The sequence below is a fragment of the Indicator indicator genome, chromosome 2 (genome assembly GCF_027791375.1).
Source record: "Indicator indicator isolate 239-I01 chromosome 2, UM_Iind_1.1, whole genome shotgun sequence".
NCBI classification, from domain to species: Eukaryota; Metazoa; Chordata; class Aves; order Piciformes; family Indicatoridae; genus Indicator; species Indicator indicator.
The window spans coordinates 61,843,770-61,863,087 of NC_072011.1; the positions used below are offsets into that span (position 1 = coordinate 61,843,770).

The following is a 19,318-nucleotide window of genomic DNA, read 5'->3' on the forward strand; positions in this document are numbered from 1 at the left end:
ACTCCACAGAGCAACAGAATTAACAGACACATATCCATGGGCCACAAAGATGAGGGCCACAAAGATGATCCAAGGGCTGGAACACCTCTGCTATGAGGATAGGCTGAGCAAGCTGGGGGTGTTCTGCCTGGACAAGACTCCAGGAGGACCTTAGAGCTGCCTTCCAATACTTGAAGGGATACTACAGGAGGGCTGCAGTGGGACTTTTCGTACCAGTGTCTAGAGACAGGACAAGAGGGAATGGTTTTAAGGTGAGGGAGAGTAGGTTTAGACTGGATCTTAGAAAGAAGTTCTTCAGTATAAGGGTGGTGAGACTCTGGAACAGGTTGCCCAGGGAGGTTGTGGATGCCTCCTCCCCGAGGGTGCTCAAGGCCAGGTTGGATGAGGCCTTGAGCAGCCGAGTCTAGTTGAGAGGCATCCCTGCCGACGGTGTGGAAGTTGGAGGTCTCTTCCAACATAAGTCATCCTATGATTCTATGGTTTATGGGAAAATGGAGCTAAGACATCAAGGCTGGGGATTTTCAAGAGAGATTGGGAATTAAGCACATTGTTAGTAAGATTAAGAGTGGTCAGGCATTGGAATGGGTTGCCCAGGAAGGTTGTTGAGTCACCAAGCCTGGGTGTGTTTAAAGGTGGTTTGGATGTGGTGCTTGGGGATATGGTTTAGGGCTGAACTTTGTAGAGTAGGGTTATTGGTTGGACTTGGTGATGCTGAGGGTCTTTTCCAACCTGAATGTTTCTGTGATTCAGGCATCTGGTGCCTTTTTAATTTTATTTATACCTATCTGTAGTGGGTTGAAAAAAATCCCCCCACCATTAAAACTACCATGCTATCCTTTAAGCAGGAGTTACTCATGGAGGCTACTGTGGGAGTTCAATGAAGCAGAAGGTAACCCATGCTATAACATGGCTGTCATGTCCAGTTCCCAGAGCTTGTTCAAGGATAGCAGCACCCTGAAAAGTGTGGGTGGAACTGTACCTCCTCAGGCGGCAGGCCACACTTCCGAGCGATGTCGCTCATCCAGCACTCAGCAATCATCATTCCCTGCGGCCCCCCAAAGCCACGGAAAGCTGTGTTGGAAGGCAGGTTGGTCTTGCAAACAAAGCCTGTGCTGCTGACATTAGGGATATTGTAGGAGTTATCCAAATGTAAGAGGGCTCTGTCCAAAACCTGGCGAAGAGAAGGAGTGGAGATGGATGCTTTTTACATCACTCACATATCAGACTTCTCCCCAGCTGCCCAGGCCAGGCTGGAAAGCTCTGAAGCTGATTTGCAATCAGCACTTCCTTGCACCACAGCCAACACTGCCGGGTGAGCACTGAGGTGCAGCCAGTAATCCCCCATTTGCAAGGCAGTGTTCAGTGGTATCCTCCTGAGGGACAGGACAATAAGCACTCTCCTATTAACAGGAAGGATCTGGACATGCTGGAGCAATGTCCAGAGAAGGGCCATGAGGATGATCAGAGGGCTGGAGCTCTTCTCCTATGAGGACAGACTGAGAGAGTTGGGATTGTTCAGTCTGGAGAAGAGAAGGCTCCAAGGAGACCTTAGTGTGGCCTTCCAGTATCTGAAGGGGCTACAGGAAAGCTGCTGAGGGACTTCTCAGGGTGTCAGGTAGAGATAGGACTAGGGGGAATGGAACAAAACCAGAAATGGGTAGATTCAGATTGGATGTTAGGAAGAAGTTTTTCATCATGAGGGTGGTGAGACACTGGAAGAGGTTGCCCAGGGAGGTGGTGGAAGCCTCATCCCTGGAGGTTTTTCATACCAGGTTGGATGTGGCTGTGAGCAACCTGATGTAGTGTGAGGTGTCCCTGCCCATGGCAGGGGGGTTGGAGCTAGATGATCCTTGAGGTCCCTTCCAACCGTAACAATTCTATGATTCTATGATTCTTGTCTTAGTGCTTGTGAACCCAGGCTTCAACCAAGCTTAACAAGCTTGTTGATTTAGGCACTCTGCCGTCATCAACCTGTTGACTTAGCCTTCCTCAAAACTGGGAAACTCTCAGTCATCCTGCATTGTGCAACCAGTTTCCCATCACAGCCCTCTGTAGCGCAAAGCGAAATCTCTTGACCTTTTTTGCCTAATCCAGGTTATTGCATTATTAATAGGAATTAAGTGACACATGTCGAGGCAGGTCACTTGGCTCAGAAGGCAATTGTAGAAGATGCAAAAAAACCATCAAGGTCTGTTTTGAGTCACATTGGAGAGCAGGATGTGCAAAAAATGCTGTAGGCAACAGCTCTCTGGAGTCAGAGCAAAAGGTTGCACAGGTAAATGTCTTTGCCTAGTTAGCCATCAGAAAATTTTACTTACACCGTAAGAGAGGTCTACAGAGTTGCCCCCATTGCAGTAGTATGACACCTCCAGACTCTTGACTTTCCCATTCTTCATGAAACCAACCTGGCAAGACAGACTCCTCAGTAATCAGTTTTCTATCAAATGTTCTGTTTAATGCTTCCCTCCCAAAGCTGAATGGCCTTCAGAGAGGGCAAAAAGCTGCCTGTCCTCTGCTGCAGCATAGCACAAGCACAGGCAGCACTGAGGAAGTAAAGTGCCATTCGTGCACCTTGGTGTTCCCTACTTGTGACAGCTACATCTTCCTGAAGAGGTTGTAGCTTTGAAAAGCAGAGGAAGTTGGATGGGGATGGAAGAGAAATGAGAGTTAAGGAAACAGTGGCACAAGACTAAAGAAGTGAGGGAGCATCTAAGAGCAATTCAACTGCCTAGAGGGGCAGTCTCAGTTCCAAGGGAAAGAGAAGTATTTGTGCTGAGGTCACAAGGAGGGAACCATGCAAACCAAAGAACTTTTGCAAGACTTTAACACCTGGCCCGATCCATTTGCAGGAGGGAAGATCAGCAGTTAAACAACAGTGATTTTTTTCAGGGTATTTGTGTTTCAGGTGACAACACTGAGGCACCATGCACCCATTTCCTCTGTTTGCCTACCTTGTACCTCCCCAGGAAGGGATGTCTCCCACCACTTATCAGCATGTCCTCATCTCGATCCAGCATACACCTGACTGGGCGCCCAGTTCTGTCGAAGGACACATTGATCAGGCAACACCACAGTTCCTACACAGAGCAAGCCACTCCTCCTCTTTTTGGTGGGCATTGGCTTTCCAGACTGACAATGGAGAGTTAGGGGTAAGGTGCTTGGTTTATATATCTTTCTCTTAAGAAAATGGCAAGAATGAGCAAAAAAATATTTAAGATCTTAGAAGTTGGGACCTGTTTGTGACAACTCTCGCAGAGACTCAGATATTAAAAAGGATAGAATCACAGAACCATAGAATTGTTAGGGATTGGAAAGGACCCTTTAAAGATCACCTAAGGCAGGCACATAGGAACACATCCAGGTGGGTTTTGAAAGTCTGCAGAGCAGGAAACTCCACAGCCTCTCTGAGCAGCCTGCCCCAGTGCTTTGTCACTCTCAATGTAAAGAAGTTGCTCATGTTGAGGTTGAACCTCCTGTGTTCCAGCTGTACCTGTTGTTGCTTGTCCTATCACTGGGCACCACCAAAAAGAGCTTAGCACCTTCATCTTGACACCCATCCCTCAGATATTGATAGACAGATCCCCTCTCAGCCTTCTCTTCTCCAGACTAAATACCCCCAGGGCTCCTCAGTCTTTTTTCACAGGAGAGTTTCTTACAGAGATAGATACTAACAACTGAGCAATCACTGTTTTCCAAGCTATTTTTCAGGGCATCCCCTTGTAATAGAGAATGAGATGTGAATTATGTAATCATGCTAAGTACAGTACTAACTAACCTTCAATTTCGCCTTGAGTCAAGGAGGAGAGGAGGAGTTGATCTTCAATTTCTAGCAATTCTGCCTTCCTAGTGCCTCACTTTGGGTGGTAAAACTATCTAAGGAATGCCATAGATGTTATTTCATAACCTCTGGGATATAAAATAGTGATTTGGCTGGCAAAGATCAAGAGAAGAAAATGCACATGTATTACTGATTAGTTAGAGAAAGGAGGTGGTTTGCTCACAATAGGGCAAACTAAGCTGCTTTAAGTACAGGAGATTAATTCTGGCTGCTTTCTCCCAGAGGTATTTTATCAAAATGGGCCTCTGCTGCAAGATGCATCCAGCACTGCCAGCAGCTTTTAGGGGTTTGCAAAGTATGAGTTTCTGTTCAGTGGCCTGCCACCTTTCCTAAGATGCTATAGAGATTTTAATCTCTTTTTTTTTTTTTTGTTTTTTTCTCCTGGGTATATTAGTACAGCTTCTTTGCATTGCTGTTTCTAGAAATCGTGAGAAACAGCTACCAGGAAAGGTGAGGGATCAGTGAGAGGGATATTAAAATCTAATCATAATGAATTACATCATCCCATCATTAATTAATAGACTCATAGAATCTCTGCCCTGGTGAGACCACACCTGCAATACTGTGTCCAATTTTGGGCTCCCCTCTTCAAGAGAGACAGGAATCTGCTGGAGAGAGTCCAATGGAGAGCCATGAGGATGATTAGGGGACTTGAGCATCTTCCCTGTGAAGAGAGACTGAGAGCCCTGAGGCTGTTTAGTCTGGAGAGGAGAAGACTGAGAGGAGATCTGATCAATGTCTATCAATATCTGAGGGATGGGTGTCAAGTGGAGGGGGCCAGGCTCTTTTTGGTGGTGCACAGTAGTAAGACAAGAAACAACAGATACAAATTTGAACAGAGAAGGTTTCACCTCAACAGGAGAAACTTCTCTACAGTGAGGGTGACAGAGCACTGGACCAGGCTGCCCAGAGAGGTTGTGGAGTCTCCTCTCTGGAGACTTTCAAAACCCACCTGGATGCATCCCTGTGCAGACTACCCTACGTGATCCTGCTTTTGGCAGGGGGGTTGGACTTGATGGTCTCTGGAGATCCCTTCCAACCTCTAATGTTCTGTGATTCTAAGGAAAAAATCCAAGGAAGAGCAGGGAAATATTGGTGCAAAGCTGGTGTAGTAGAGTTTTGAGCAAGCAAGAGACTCTCATACCTCTATTATACAAACCAAGTGTGGCTAGTGCGGAATTTTTAAAGGATGTGGGGTGCAGGGCAGAGGCAGATGATTTGAGATAGGAGAGCTGCCAGAGAGCAACAAAGGAGCAGCAAAGTAAAAGGGTTTTCCCCTCTTTCCTACTAAAAGCTGACACTCCCACATAAGCCTAGCCCCTCTGAGCATGTTCAATTCCTCCTACCAGCTAAAAGCCCATTAGACATCTCTTTTGAGAAATCCCAGGCTTGCTATAAGCTGTACAGTAACTAGGCATGAGTCTTGAACGTGTTCCACAGCAAATGGGGCTCCAGAAAGAGGCAGTCTGAAAGGAAAAAGCCCTGTGCCCCACACCCAGACTTACTTGAAGGCTGAGACAGCCACTGCAGTTGTCAAAATTGTGCTCCTAGTCTCTTTCCCTCCAAAACCTCCTCCCATTCTTTTCACTCGAACCACAATCCGGTTTGAAGGGACTCCCAGTGCATTAGCAGTGAACTCCTACAGCAAAAGAGAGCAGCAGAACATCTGCAGAGCTCAGCTGGGTGTTAGGAACCAGGTTATCAGCACATGGCCTTCCTGCAACCACTGCAACAGTGCAAATACTCTGTAGTGGTGCAGGTTTTATTGGTTCTGCAATTGAAACCATGGAGCCCAGTATTTCACCTCCAGTGTGGGAAGACACACAGTGGTTCAGGAGGCAGCACCAGATTCAGGAAGAGACTGACAGGAGAAGAAGCCACCAAAGACATAGGTCTCCTTTAGCATAGGGTCTGATGTTGGTATCACTCCATCCATTCTGCTCACCTTTGGACAGTCTTGGTGAGGCAGTAAATAGGTCAAAGACCACCCATAGTGCCAGTGGCCTCTCTCACAAGAGGTCAGGTTTGGTATACACAGTCAGTGTTCACACTGCCTCTCTTTTTGACCTGCCATTCAACAGCCATGTCTGCTGAGCAGCTGGCACCCTCTCCAGAAAGGGTTAAGGACAAAATCCCTGGTGGCAAAGATGTGCCACCAACAGAAACATCTCTGTCACCCAGAAGCAGATTCAGGACACCAGTTGGATGGGTATGAACTATAGATCCCATCCCTAACTCTAAACCTTTTTAAATCAAGAGAAGGTAGGACCAGTCATAGAAAAAGCATTTATCTGGTCTGAAACTGAGAAACTAAATGCCTTTTAGCTATCAGGGCACAGATATGGTACCTGTGTCTTCGCTGGGTTTTGGGTTGACACAAAGAGCTCCATCTCACCATCTTCCCCTTTTGGCACAGCCAGAGTACTGTGAGTTTCCAGATAGAAATGCTCCTGGCCTCCAAGGTACATCTCTCCTAGAAAAGTGAAAGAGGTGACACAGAGGTAGGGTGGCCCTGGTGTTAGAAGGTGACTCACATTATGTGCTGCCTGCAAGCTGCTGCCCAGCTGAGATGTGTTAAATGACAACACTTTGCACTGCCCAGCACTGAATATCCCTAGATAAGGTCTCCTTGGAGCCTTCTCCTCTCCAGACTGAATAGTCCCAACTCTCTCGGTCTGTCTCCATAGGAGGGATGGAGCAAGAGGAGTGTGGGCAGCAGGGCAAGAGAGAGAATTCTGCCTCTTGATTATGCTCTGTTGAAACCCCACCTTGAGTACTGCATCCAATTCTGATGTCCTCATCATAAGAAGGACATAGCGCTCTCAGACCAGGTCCAGAGCAGGGCCATAAGATGATCCAAGGGCTGGAGCACCTCTGCTATAAGCATAGGCTGAGGGAGCTGAGGTTGTTCAGCCCAGAGAAGAGAAGACTCCAAGGGAACCTTTGAGCTGCATTCCAACACCTGAAGAGATCCTACAGGAAGGCTGGAGAGGGACTTTTCATAATGGTGATTAGCAATAGGACAAGGAGGAATGGTTTGAAGCTGAGGGAGAGCAGGGTTAGACTGGATCTGAGAAAGAAGTTCTTCAATACAAGACTCTGGAACAGGTTGCCCAGGGAGGTTGTGGATGCCTCCTCCCTAGAAGTGTTCAAGGCCAGGTTGGATGAGGCCTTGAGCAGCTGTGTCCGGTCAAGAGGCATCCCTGGCCATGGCAGGGGGTTGGAGTAGATGAACTCTGAGGTCCCTTCCATCCTGAGCCATTCTATAAGGAAGCTAACAAGATTTATGGCACCTTTGAAGTGCCAGTTGAGGAATGCATATCAAAAGATAACAACTGAGAGATCTGGAATTAGGAATTTTGGTTAATTAACTACCCCCTTCCCCTCTGGGGAGGTAAAGGGGGAATGCTTCTCTGTGATCTTTGAGCATTATCCCTTCACACCAGGCTTTGTGTCTGTACCTGACTTCATTTCCTTCTCTGTTCTGTAAGAGGGGTACAACATTCTCTTACCAATAAATACATAGTTCCCCAAAGCTCTGGTTTTTGAAACTCTTCCTCCCAGGAGCTACTGATCAGTGAAACATACACCAAGCAATGATATGGATCTGACAGATATTCCAGTTCACAGCTCTGGCACTGTCCCTTCCTAACTCCCAGAGGTTTTAAACAGTTGTTGATAATTGCTATGGTTATCTATGTCTCTGCAAACTGCTTGGAAGATTTCAATTGAAAGAAAACAAGCAACACACCAAAAAACCCCAAAGAAACCCAAAACCCAAGCAACCCCAAAGGCAGACCAACAATCAATGTTGAGAAAGCGTTACAGGGCAGTGCCACATTCTTCATGACACCCACAGCCACCAGTGTTGGTGGATCTGGTTTTCAGATGCCCCATTTTCATAATATACAGTACTATCCCAGCTTAAAGGAAACTGACTCTATATAAGATTCAGCCAAGGCTAGGTCTGGATAGGGAAAAACTTCTTCATGGACACATTTCAATTTGGAGAATAGTTGCTTGAGAAAAATGTGTCCTTACAGGGCAAAGCTGGGAGCATCCAAGTCTGTTTGATACTGAAATTATACATAAGTAGCTCATGAAAGATGTAAACAGTTGGCTGAAACTTAATGTGAAGTCAATTCAGTCCCACAAGCCTTACTTTCATCAGTTCAGTGTCTTATGCATGAAAAGGAAGCTGCTAGCTTGACTTCTTTTGTCACAAACTATCCTATTTTAAAAGAGGCATAAATGCTCATGCTCACCTTCCAAAACGTGATCAGATTCTTCAAATCCTTTCTTCACATCTCCCTTCTTAATCCTCTTTATAGGCTTAAAAAAGGATTGTTTCTCAGTAGCTTCCTAGGAGACAAAGTCATACAGTGAAATGTTTGTGGAAGCAGAGAGCAAACAAAGCTTCCTCTGACAGAAGCAGAAATACCCAAGAGAAGTAACACAAGAATTTATCAAACACTAACAATGATAACAGACAAATGACTTCACTCAAGGCCATACAAAGTGATTTTTGGCAACACAGCAATCTCATTATAAACACCAAAGCTGGACAATCTCAGATTGCTCTGTGACCCATTTTACATTACAGACCCAGAACTTCGAGGTCTGTAGCCACAGCTGTGACTTGCAACTTACATGAACTGTGGTCTGTGCACAGAAGGGGGAGGAAAAGAAAAAAAAAAGGAAAGAAGAAAAAGGAGGAAAAAAAAGGGAAAGGAGGGAAAAAAGGGAAAGGAGGGAAAAAAGGGAAAGGAGGGAAAAAAGGGAAAGGAGTCAAAAAGGGAAAGGAGTCAAAAAGGGAAAGGAGTCAAAAAGGGAAAGGAGGAAAAAAGGGAAAGGAGAAAAAAAGGGAAAGAAAAAAAGGGAAAGAAAAAAAGGGAAAGAAAAAAAGGGAAAGAAAAAAAGGGAAAGAAAAAAGGGAAAGGAAAAAAAGGGAAAGGGAAAAAAGGGAAAGGGAAAAAAGGGAAAGGGAAAAAAGGGAAAGGGAAAAAAGGGAAAGGGAAAAAAGGGAAAGGAAAATAAAAGGGAAAGGAAAAAAAAAAAAGAAAAGGGAAAAAAAAAAAAAAGGAAAAAGGAAAAAAGACCAGAAGGAGAAAACTAAATCTGTCAGAGAAGAGGAGAACTTCTGCAGAAATCACTTGCTTCTGATCTAATGCACAATAATCTTTCTTGGGAATGTTTTAGAAATGCATTTCACTTTTGCCAAAGTAGAAGCTTTCCATAATGAATAAACAAGCCACATGGTGATCAAACAACAACGACAACAAACAACTTTAAGGGCATGCACATTTTTGGCTCCACTCTCAGCTTCCCTGGTTGAATAAAAACCTCAAAGCCTCAAAAAAGGCAAAGTTCTCACACATCATTTGTGAAGCCACAAACCATGCAAAGAACACAGAGCCTCTGCCCTCAGATGACAGCACCAATATCAGTCTGGACTAGACAAGGCACAGCCTCCTCATACTTGCTGGATACAATTCACACTGCACAACACATGGGATGAAACACCGACCAGCAAACAAATGAATCTGCCTTGCATGCTTCTCATTTTTTCCCATTAAGAACAGCTTCATAGCTGAGTCGTAGAACCAAAGAATGGTTTGGGGACCGTAAAGATCATCTAGTTCCAACCCCCCAACCTTCCACTAGCCCAGGTTGCTCAAACCCTCATCCAGCCTGGCCTTGAACACCTCCAGGGAGGGGGCATCCATAATCTCCCTGGGCAACCTGTTCCAGTGTCTCACCACCCTCACTGAAAAGAATTTCTTAGCAATCTCCAGTCTCAATCCTCCTCAAGCTTCAGTCCATTTCCTCTCATCCTGTCACTACAAGCCCTTGTGGAAAGTCCCTCCCCAGCTTTCTTCTAGGTCCCCTTCAGGTTCTGGAAGGCTGCTCTAAGGTCTCCCTGGAGCCTTTTCTTCTCCAGGCTGAACAGCCCCAGCTCTTGTAGCCTGTTTCCATAGGGGAAGTTCTCCAGCCCTCTGATCATCTTTGTGGCCTCTTCTGCCCCCACTCCAGCAGTTTCATGTCCTTTTTGTGCTGGGGGCACCAGAACTGGACACAGTGCTCCAGGTGGGGTCTCAGCAGAGCAGAGTGCCTCACTGTCAAGAATTTTTTCCTAATTTCCAGTCTAAATCTGCCCTCCTCAAGCTTCAGTCCATTCCCCCTCATCCTTGTAAAAGGTTCTTTGTAAGGAAGTCCTTGTGAGAGATGTGAATCCTGCACTGGGTACTGTCATTTGCCTTTGTTCTCACATAAGGCAATTGTGTCACCAAGCCTTCTGGTTAAAATTAAAAAGGCATGAAATGATCACCAATTGTTGGCATTGATTTCTTCAGCTTCGAGAAAAGCCACTTAAAGGCTGTGTCCATACAGTCAGTGGAAAGGTTCAGAGTTGGAGAGTGAACTGAAAAGTAATTTCATCAGCTTAGAAACTAGACAAGAGGTCTGCAGAAAAGTAATGCAGTGGCACAGCTCAAAGAGGCTTTTTTACAACTTGTTACTGAGTGTTATAAACCAGAGAGTGAAGAATGATGAACAATGAAGGCAGTGGGATCATACCAGAGAATATTGACAGCACACTCTGGGTAAGAATGTAAGTGACAGCAACCTTGTTAATTTAAACAAATTTGAGGCAATGTATCTATCAAGGCTTAGTTTGTTTGGTTTAGCTTTAAATAGCACAGAAGAAATTAATGAACTCCCAATAAGTACCACATCAAATACACAGAATCATAGAATTGTTAGGGTTGAAAGGGACCTCAAGGATCATCCAGTTCCAACCCCCCTGCCATGGGCAGGGACACCTCACACCAGAGCAGGTTGCTCACAGCCACATCCAGCCTGCCCTTCAAAACCTCCAGGGATGAGGCTTCTACCACCTCCCTGGGCAACCTGTTCCAGTGTCTCACAACCCTCATGGGGAAGAATTTCTTCCTAACATCCAATCTGAATCTACCCCTTCCTATTTTTGCTCCATTCCCCCTAGTCCTACCACTCCCTGACACCCTAAAAAGTCCCTCCCCAGCTTTCTTCTAGGCACCCTTCAGATACTGGGAGGCCACAATAAGGTCTCCTCAGAGCCTTCTCTTCTCCAGACTGAACACCACCAACTCTCTCAGCCTGTCCCCACAGGAGAGGTGCTCCAGCCCTCTGATCAAGTTCTATACAAATCATTCCTTTGTTCCATATCCTGCTGGACCTCTAAAGACTAATAGCACCTGTAGCTAAATAACCTCCTCCTGTGTGAGAAGGGAAGTTAGCAAGACATCAGAGAGTCCCAACCTAACTGCAGAAGTAGATCTGAGGCATCTTACCTGAATTGTGACAATAGGTTTGAGCTCTTCATACTTAATCTTCACAGCTCTAGCTGCTCTTCTGGAATGTTCTTGTGTGTCTGCAAGAACTGCACCAATGATATGGCCAACACAAGTGACCTACAGGCAAGATTAGGACCCATCATCATCATCATTTGGTGTGTGTATCTATGTGCTGAGAGGCTCTTGATAATTCTCATCACCTATTCCTTTTGTGCAGTTTTTCATCTGTTTGTTCAGACCAGTCTGCTTAAAACCAATCAAGGGAAGACTATGACAAATAACTTTGGGCAGTAACTGAGTGAGGGAGCCTGTCCCAATGACCTGCAGCTAGGAGGGGGATAGTGTAAATAAGCCAGGGCAGAGGGGCATGGGGCAAAGATTCAGAGGATTTTAGGGGTTGGAAGGGACCTCTGGAGATTGTTGAGTCCAACCCCCTTGCCAGAGCAGGACCACAGAATCTAGCACAGGTCATACAACCTCTCTGGGGAGCCTGTTCCAGTGCTCTGTGACCCTCACAGTGAAGAAGTTCCTCCTCACAGAAGGTGGAACCTCCTGTGCTGTAGCTTACATCCATTGCCTCTTGTCCTATCATAGGGTGCAATTGAGAAGAGGCTTGCCCCTCCCTCTTGACCCCCAGCCCTCAGGTATTTATAAACATTTATTAAATCTCCTCTCAGTCTTCTTTTCTCTAGACTAAAAAGCCCCAGTCTCACCAGGGCAGAGTAGAGGGGGAGGAGAACCTCCCTGGATCTGCTGGACACACTCCTCTTAATGCACCCCAGGATCCCACTGGCCTTCCTGGCCACAAGGGCACATTGCTGACCCATGGAGAACTTCTTATCCACCAGGACTCCCAGGTCCTTCTCCACAGGGCTGCTCTCCAGCAGATCACCTCCTAACCTGTATTGCTGCAGTTTATTATTCCTTCTCAGATGTAGGACTCTGCACTTATCCTTGTTGAACCTCATGTCACTGATGAAGGAACTCAGGCCTTATTGAATTTGGCAACAAGATTTCTCTTGACTCGAGTGCAGTTGGGATTTATCTCTGTGTTAGGTAGAGGATTTCACTAGGCAATAGGAGAAATCTTATCTCCTGAGCTGTCTGATTGGAAAAAAAAAAAAAAAGGAGCTATTTTAAGCACATACCACATCCTCAGCAAAGACAGTCTCATCATTAGCAATGCCAGTGATGTTACTGCCAGGAACATCCTCAGCTGAGACAAAACACACAAAGCCAGGAACGCTCTGGGCCTCAGAAGCATCGACAGAACTAAAGAGAGAAAGGAGGAAAGGCAGTGTCAGTATTTCTCATTTTGCTTTTGGTCAGTGTGTATGAGATACCAACACATTTTCATGGTTCCCTGGATCTGGCTGTGCAAAAGAGGAGCAGTTTGTTACAAGAATGTGAGCCTCCCCTGAAAGGAGGTTGTAGCCAGGAGGGGGTTGGTCTCTTCTCCCAGGCAACCAGTACCAGAACAAGGGGACAGAGTCTCAAGCTGCACCAGGGGAGGTTTAGGCTTGAGGTGAGGAGAAAGTTCTTCACAGAAAGAGTAATTGGCCAGTGGAATGTGCTGCCCAGGGAGGTGGTGGAGTCACTGTCCCTGGAGGTGTGGTGGTTTTAAGACTGTCTTTTTAATTTTTCTTTACAAAAAAAACTTGGCTGTGGCACTTGGAGCCATGGTTTTGTTGTCAGGAGGTGTTAGGTACTGGGTAATAGGTGGGACTTGATGATCTCTGAGGTCTTTTCCAGCCTGACTGAATCTGTGATTCTGTGAGCCCAAGGCAGAAAGGGCAACAAATTAGACTAAAACCATCTGGGATCTGACTCCTGACTGGTGGTCTGATCACCACTCCGCTTCTTTGGACTATATGGTGTCATATACCTTTTATCTTTTTACATATCTGAACTTGGACCAATCACCACATGTACTAAAGATCCCTCAGCACCCTTTGGTGTTAGTGATGTGTCCACTGTCACCTTAGGTGCCATGATTTCTCACAGATTCACAGAATGCATCAGGTGGGAAGGGATCCTCAAAGGTCATCTTGTCCAACACCCTTGCACTCAGCAGCGACACCTCCAACTAGATCAGGCTGCCCAGGGACACATCAAAGCTGATTTTGAATGTCTCCAGGGATGGGGCCTCAACCACTACTGTTCCAATATTTCACCACTCTCACTGTGCAGAACTTCCTCCTGATGTCCAACCTAAATCTCCCCTGCTCCAGTTTCAAACCATTGACCATCATCCACTACAAGCCCTTCTAAACAGTCCTTCCCCAGCCTTCCTGTAGGTCCCCTTCAGGTACTGGAAAGCTGCTGTAAGGTCTCCCTGGAGCCTTCTGTTCTCCAGGCTGAACATCTCCAACTCTCTCAGCCTGTCCTCACAGGAGAGGTGCTCCAGCCCTCTGATTATTTTTGTGGCCCTCCTCTGGACATGCTCCAGCACGTCCATATCTCTCTTATGTTGAGAGCCCCATACCTGCACACAGTATTGCAGGAGAGGTCTCACCAAAGCAGAGAGGCAGAATCACCTCTCTTGATCTGCTGGCCACACTTCTTTTCATGCAGCCCAGGCTGCCATTGTCTTTCCAGGCGCAAACTCCCTGCCTGTTGACAAACATGAAACTGTACTGCAGACATAGAATCACAGAATTGTTAGGGTTGGAAGGGACCTCAAGGATCATCTAGTGATGTATCTGCTGTGGGTTCACCCTTGTCTGTCACCCTGTAAGTCAGGGAGAACTTGATGAATATCAATCACAAGAAAGCTGCTGGGTGTTTAAAAGGACACTAATGATGTTCCCAAAACCAAAAAGGTTCATGAAAGGTTTTCTTTAGTAGTCAGTGAAAAGGGTATTTAACTAAAGTGTTGTCTGCTTGACTCATACACAGATTTAAAATAAGATAACAAGCAGGCCAGAAAGTAACTTAAAAAGTGCAATATAGTTTAATTTTTATGCAGAGCACTTCATAAGAGACACTGGAACAGGTTGCCCAGGGAGGTAGTAGAAGCTCCATCCCTGGAGCGTTTTTAAGGCCAGGCTGGATGTGGCTGTGAACAACCTGATGTAGTGTGAGGTGCCCCTGTCCATGGCAGGGGTCTTGGAACTAGATGATCCTTGAGGTTCCTTCCAACCCTAACAATTCTATGATTCTATGATAAGATATTGCAGAAGATTGTCAAACTCCTTTTGCAGTATTGTGGACAGTGGCTCTGCAAGTGGCTTGCTTCACAAGGGGGCTGTTGGGAGCAGCAGAGCTGTGGCTTTGTTTTTGCTAGCTGAATGATTTCTTGTCTTCTGTATATTGCTGCAATGTTTTCAGCATGCTTGTTTAGATTCCTGAAACCCCAATACAAACTGTTCCTGAAAGTGGCTGTTACAGACCTGTTTAAAAAGACCTTAAATGTATGGATGATCTTTCCCTCTTGAACTCTTAGAGAGCAGGAACTGAAGACAATGGTGGTGTTCCTTGGAATGTTCACTTCCCCATGTTTCTGCAGTGCTGCCTCAGAAACACTCCCCTGACAGCTTCTCTTAGTCAGAAATAGAGGCAGATGACTTCTAATTGGCACTTGGTGGCCAAAACCAGACTCATGTGAAGTGCAAGTTCTGAGAGCCAGATGTTGACTGCCAAAATCACAGACTGAGATACTTCCTCTGTGGCAGAACACAAGCTCACAGCTTGAAACCTGAGTGCACACCACAAATGCGAGAGAATTTGTACAGCAACCTCTAGAAAATCACAGACTCAACCAGGTTGGAAGAGATCTCCAACATCATCAATTCCAACCAATCACCCAACCCTAACTAATCAACCAGACCGTGGCACTAAGTGTCTCATTCAGTCTTTTCCTAAACACCTCCAGGGACCTCGACCCCACCACCTCTCTGGGCAGCACATTCCAGTGGCCAATCTCTCTTTCTGTGAAGAACTTCTTTCTAAAATCAAGCCTAAACTTCCCCCTGCACAGCTTCAGACTGTGTCCTCTTGTTCTGCTGCTGGTTACCTGGGAGAAGAGACCAACCCCCACCTGGCTACAACCTCCCTTCAGGTAGTTGTAGAGAGCAATGAGGTCACCCCTGAGCCTCCTCTTCTCCAGGCTAAACACCCCCAGCTCCCTCAGCCTCTCCTCACAGGGCTGTGCTCCAGACCCCTCACCAGCCTTGTTGCCCTTCTCTGGACACATTTGACTAACTCAACATCTTTCTTGAATTGAATACTGCACACTGTGGTCATCAGCACAGATCTGATACTTCCTCTGTGTCCCCATCTTCACTGGCAGCAGTAAGAATGCCCAGGAGTTTGCAGCACTCATCAATGGCCATCTTGCAACACCTACAATTTAATGATGATGACAGAACAGTTTCTTTCACAATCTGGGAGTCAACTACTACATCTGTGCATCCATCACCAGCATGCTGCCCATCTCTTGTGTCAAACCACTGTGGGAAACCTCTGGACAGGAAGCCTAACTGGGCAGGAAGTATTGCCTAAGGAACAAACAGCACATCACAAGGGTATCGAGGGTGATAGGAGGAGATGCCATGCAGAGCATGACCACATCAAAGAAGCTGAGGGCAGCTGAGAGCCTGCAGAACCACCACAACATAGGCACAGCCACCACAATGTAGGCACAACTGCATTGCTGTGGGGGATCAGTCAGCCTCACAATACAACAGCATTAAAACTCACAAGCAGAATGTGGCTGGCATTAGCTGCCAGGAGAGGTGCTTTGGAGCTGGTTAGTCTCTATTGTTATGAGTGATGTCACCAGCCACGCCTTGCATGGACAAGATGTTTCCAGAGATGGATGCACCTCCAAACACTGACCTACCCACCCTGCTACAGCCAAGCATAGACAGGTCTGCACCTAATAGCTGCAGCTAACTCACACAGGACTGCTATGCAGAGGGCCTGAGGGTAGCCAGTGCAAGTAGCACCTAAATCTTAGGGCAGACAGGAATCATTGAAACTCAGAATCTTTTCTGGATCCTAACACAGGCAGTAGATTCATAGATTCATAGAATTGTTAGGGTTGAAAGGGACCTCAAGGATCATCCAGTTCCAACCCCCCTGCCATGGGCAGGGACACCTCACACTACATCAGCTTGCTCACAGCCACATCCAGCCTGGCCTTAAAAACCTCCAGGGATGAGGCTTCCACCACCTCGCTGGGCAACCTGTTCCAGTGTCTCACCACCCTCATGGGGAAGAATTTCTTCCTAACATCCAATCTGAATCTACCCTTTTCTAGTTTTGCTCCATTCCCCCCAGTCCTATCACTCCCTGACACCCTAAAAAGTCCCTCCCCAGCTTTCTTGTAGCCCCTTTCAGATACTGGAAGGCCACAATAAAGTCTCCTCAGAGCCTTCTCTTCTCCAGACTGACTAGCCCCAACTCTCTCAGTCTGTCCCCATAGCAGAGGAGCTCCAGCCCTCTGATCATCCTCGTGGCCCTTCTCTGGACATGTTCCTGCATGTCCAGATCCTTCCTGTAATAGGGGCTCCAGAATTGGACACAGTACTCCAGCTTTGGTTAGTGGTTAAAATGACATCTCCTCAGATATTGGAGTGCTCTCCTACTCTTCTCCTTTTGAATCCTGTGTGAGTATAGGAGGTGGGACATGCACAAAGGGCTGTGGGCTTTATGCTTCAGCAGAGCTCCATATTTAGCATTACTTCCCTCATACTCCCCCTGAAGCAGACCCAAGAGGCAGCTGTAACACACACAGCTCACCTCCCTCTGACAGTGTGCAGTGGAGTTCCCACTCATGCTGAAACCTTTCCATCACCCTCAACTCGACCATCAGCATTTTCAAATACACGAGGCAGTGGATCATAGGTTGTTCGGGACCTTCAAAGATCATCAAGTCCAACCCCCCTGCAGAGCAGCAACATAGAATCTAGCACAGGTCACACAGGAACACATCCAGATGGGGCTGGAAAGTCTCCAGGGAAGGAGGCTCCACAACCTCTCTGGGGAGCCTGTTCCAGTGCTCTGTGACCTTCACAGTGAAGAAGTTCCTCCTCATGTTGAGGTGGAACCTCCTGTGCTGTAGTTTATATCCATTGCCCCTATCCCAGGGTGCAACTGAGCAGGGCCTATCCCCTCCCTCTTGACCCTCAGCCCTCAAATATTTATAATCATTTCTTAAATCCCCTCTCAGTCTTCTTTTCTCCAGACTAACCAGCTCCAGGGCTCTCAGCCTCTCCTCATAAGGCAGTGCTCCAGTCCCTCAATCATCCTCATAGCTCTCCATTGGACTCTCTGCAGCATATCCCTGTCCCTCTTGAACTGGGGAGCCCAAAACTGGACACAGTATTCCAGGAGAGGTCTCACCAGGGCAGAGTAGAGGGGGAGGAGAACCTCCCTGGATCTGCTTCCAACATCTGAAGCTCATGTGCAACACTTACAGGATCTTAGCATGGGCTTTGGTGCTGGTCACCAGTGTGAGATAGAGCTCATTCTCATAGTGAGGGATGTCATCACAATAAACAGCTTCTCCACAAGCTTGCTTGGCTGCTGAAACATGCACCAGAGGCCGGCCGACCATATCTTCAACTGCCTGTCCCTTGGGCACTTCCTGCAGTAAAACACACAACTGACTACTACTGCTTGACTCGCAGGACTCAGAAGCATTGATTGCAGACCAAAAGGCACTGTGAGACATTTTAGTGAGACTGGGGAATGGCATGAGGGATCAGACCCCAGGGAAAGGAAGGTAAACAAGATAGATTGACTACAGAAAGGGAGCTGTAGAGAATGAAGCAAAAGGGATTCAGGTTTTGAAACTGCTATGGAAGAAGTAGGTTTGATACGACAGCTTACATAAGGGTTCAAGTTCAGAACCTAGCTTCCACTCTCACAGCAGAAGAGAACAGGACATCAATGGAGAAATCAGGAAGAGGATATATCCCAAATCTGAAGACTGAGAAATGCAAAGAAAGGCAGGCTGTGAATGGGGAAAGGAGAAGAGCAATTTCAGTTTGGATATGGAGCTGGCTGCAGGAAGAAAGTGCTACCCAGCACGATTTTAATGAAGTGCACACCAGGAACAATTTTGAGCTATGACAGGGGACAACATTGTGTCCTAAATCAAGGAAGGGACTGAGAGCCCAAGAGAAGCCTTAGCAATGGCATTCTGTAAGTTCACATACTGCTCATGCTGAGTCAGACAAGAAGACAAGCACAGTCTGAGACAGAGAAAAGCCTGGGTCCATGTCATGCAGGCACTGCTACTTACTTGGAAGAGCTGGGCATTTGCAATGGGATCTTTGTGAAACAGCTCTGTAGCACTGACGTAGTTCGAGGGGATGGGCTCACATAGATTTTTCTGCCAGAAACATGTTAAAGAACGGTCATTTTCCCTGCTAGCCCCTTTCTCACATTCCCCAGTAGCCCAGGATATCCTTCCATCCTCCATTCTCCAGTCAGAAAATTCATCTTTGACCGGTTGAAAGGGGAACAGTGCTCAGGCTCTGTGAAAAGAATAGCCACAGACCCACTGAAGCAGTCATAATGCAATGGAGGGAAGAAGTCCAGGAACCCTCCAGCTGAATCCACAGATCAGCATCCTTGCACAGCATGGTGGTGCTGCCGTGGGGCAGCAAGTGGGAAGACACACTAGGCTCTGTCTTACAGGTAAGGAGTAGAGTAGCTCCGGAAGCTATCGCAACACTCTGCTCGAATCTGAACCCTCCCCACGCCTTCCCAAACAAGACAGCACACCCAGGCCCCTTCTCCCCCACATCTGCCTTCCCCAGCAGCACTCACAGTGCCGCTGTGGCTCTTGCTGAGTTTCTGAAGGACCGTCAGGTAGAACTTGAAGAAGAAGCTGAGCGTGAGCGTGCGTCGGAACTCCACCATGCCGCCGGGCGCAGCAGGAGACAGATCCATCTCACCCGCCAGCGAGCGGCAGGCGGCCTGCAGCAGCTTCTCGTTCCAGTCTCTGCCAGGGAGCCAAGGGGATGCACAGCCTCTGCTCAGCACTAAATATCACCAGGGCAGACCAGCCCTTCTGACACAGCAGCCTCACAAGCTCTCTGGCTCTGTTTATAGTCTGTGTGTCAGCTGTGCTCTCAGCTTAGGCTCATGTCACAGAGTCACACAATCACAGAAACATTCAGGTTGGAAAAGA

General features: G+C 46.9%; 1 protein-coding gene across 1 annotated transcript in view; it reads right to left on the reverse strand.

The window, feature by feature from the left end:
• XDH (xanthine dehydrogenase) overlaps window positions 1-19,318 on the reverse strand; it is a 60,879-nt gene that overhangs the window by 13,226 nt on the left and 28,335 nt on the right. Inside the window, exons 16-26 of the mRNA XM_054397471.1 lie at window positions 18,955-19,129; window positions 18,425-18,514; window positions 17,595-17,764; window positions 12,321-12,444; window positions 11,170-11,289; window positions 8,104-8,200; window positions 6,187-6,311; window positions 5,344-5,477; window positions 2,952-3,039; window positions 2,319-2,405; window positions 980-1,171 (exon numbers count right to left, since the gene is read on the reverse strand). Coding sequence (XP_054253446.1) covers window positions 980-1,171; window positions 2,319-2,405; window positions 2,952-3,039; window positions 5,344-5,477; window positions 6,187-6,311; window positions 8,104-8,200; window positions 11,170-11,289; window positions 12,321-12,444; window positions 17,595-17,764; window positions 18,425-18,514; window positions 18,955-19,129 — 1,402 coding nt within the window. The remainder of the gene's footprint in view (window positions 1-979; window positions 1,172-2,318; window positions 2,406-2,951; window positions 3,040-5,343; window positions 5,478-6,186; window positions 6,312-8,103; window positions 8,201-11,169; window positions 11,290-12,320; window positions 12,445-17,594; window positions 17,765-18,424; window positions 18,515-18,954; window positions 19,130-19,318) is intronic.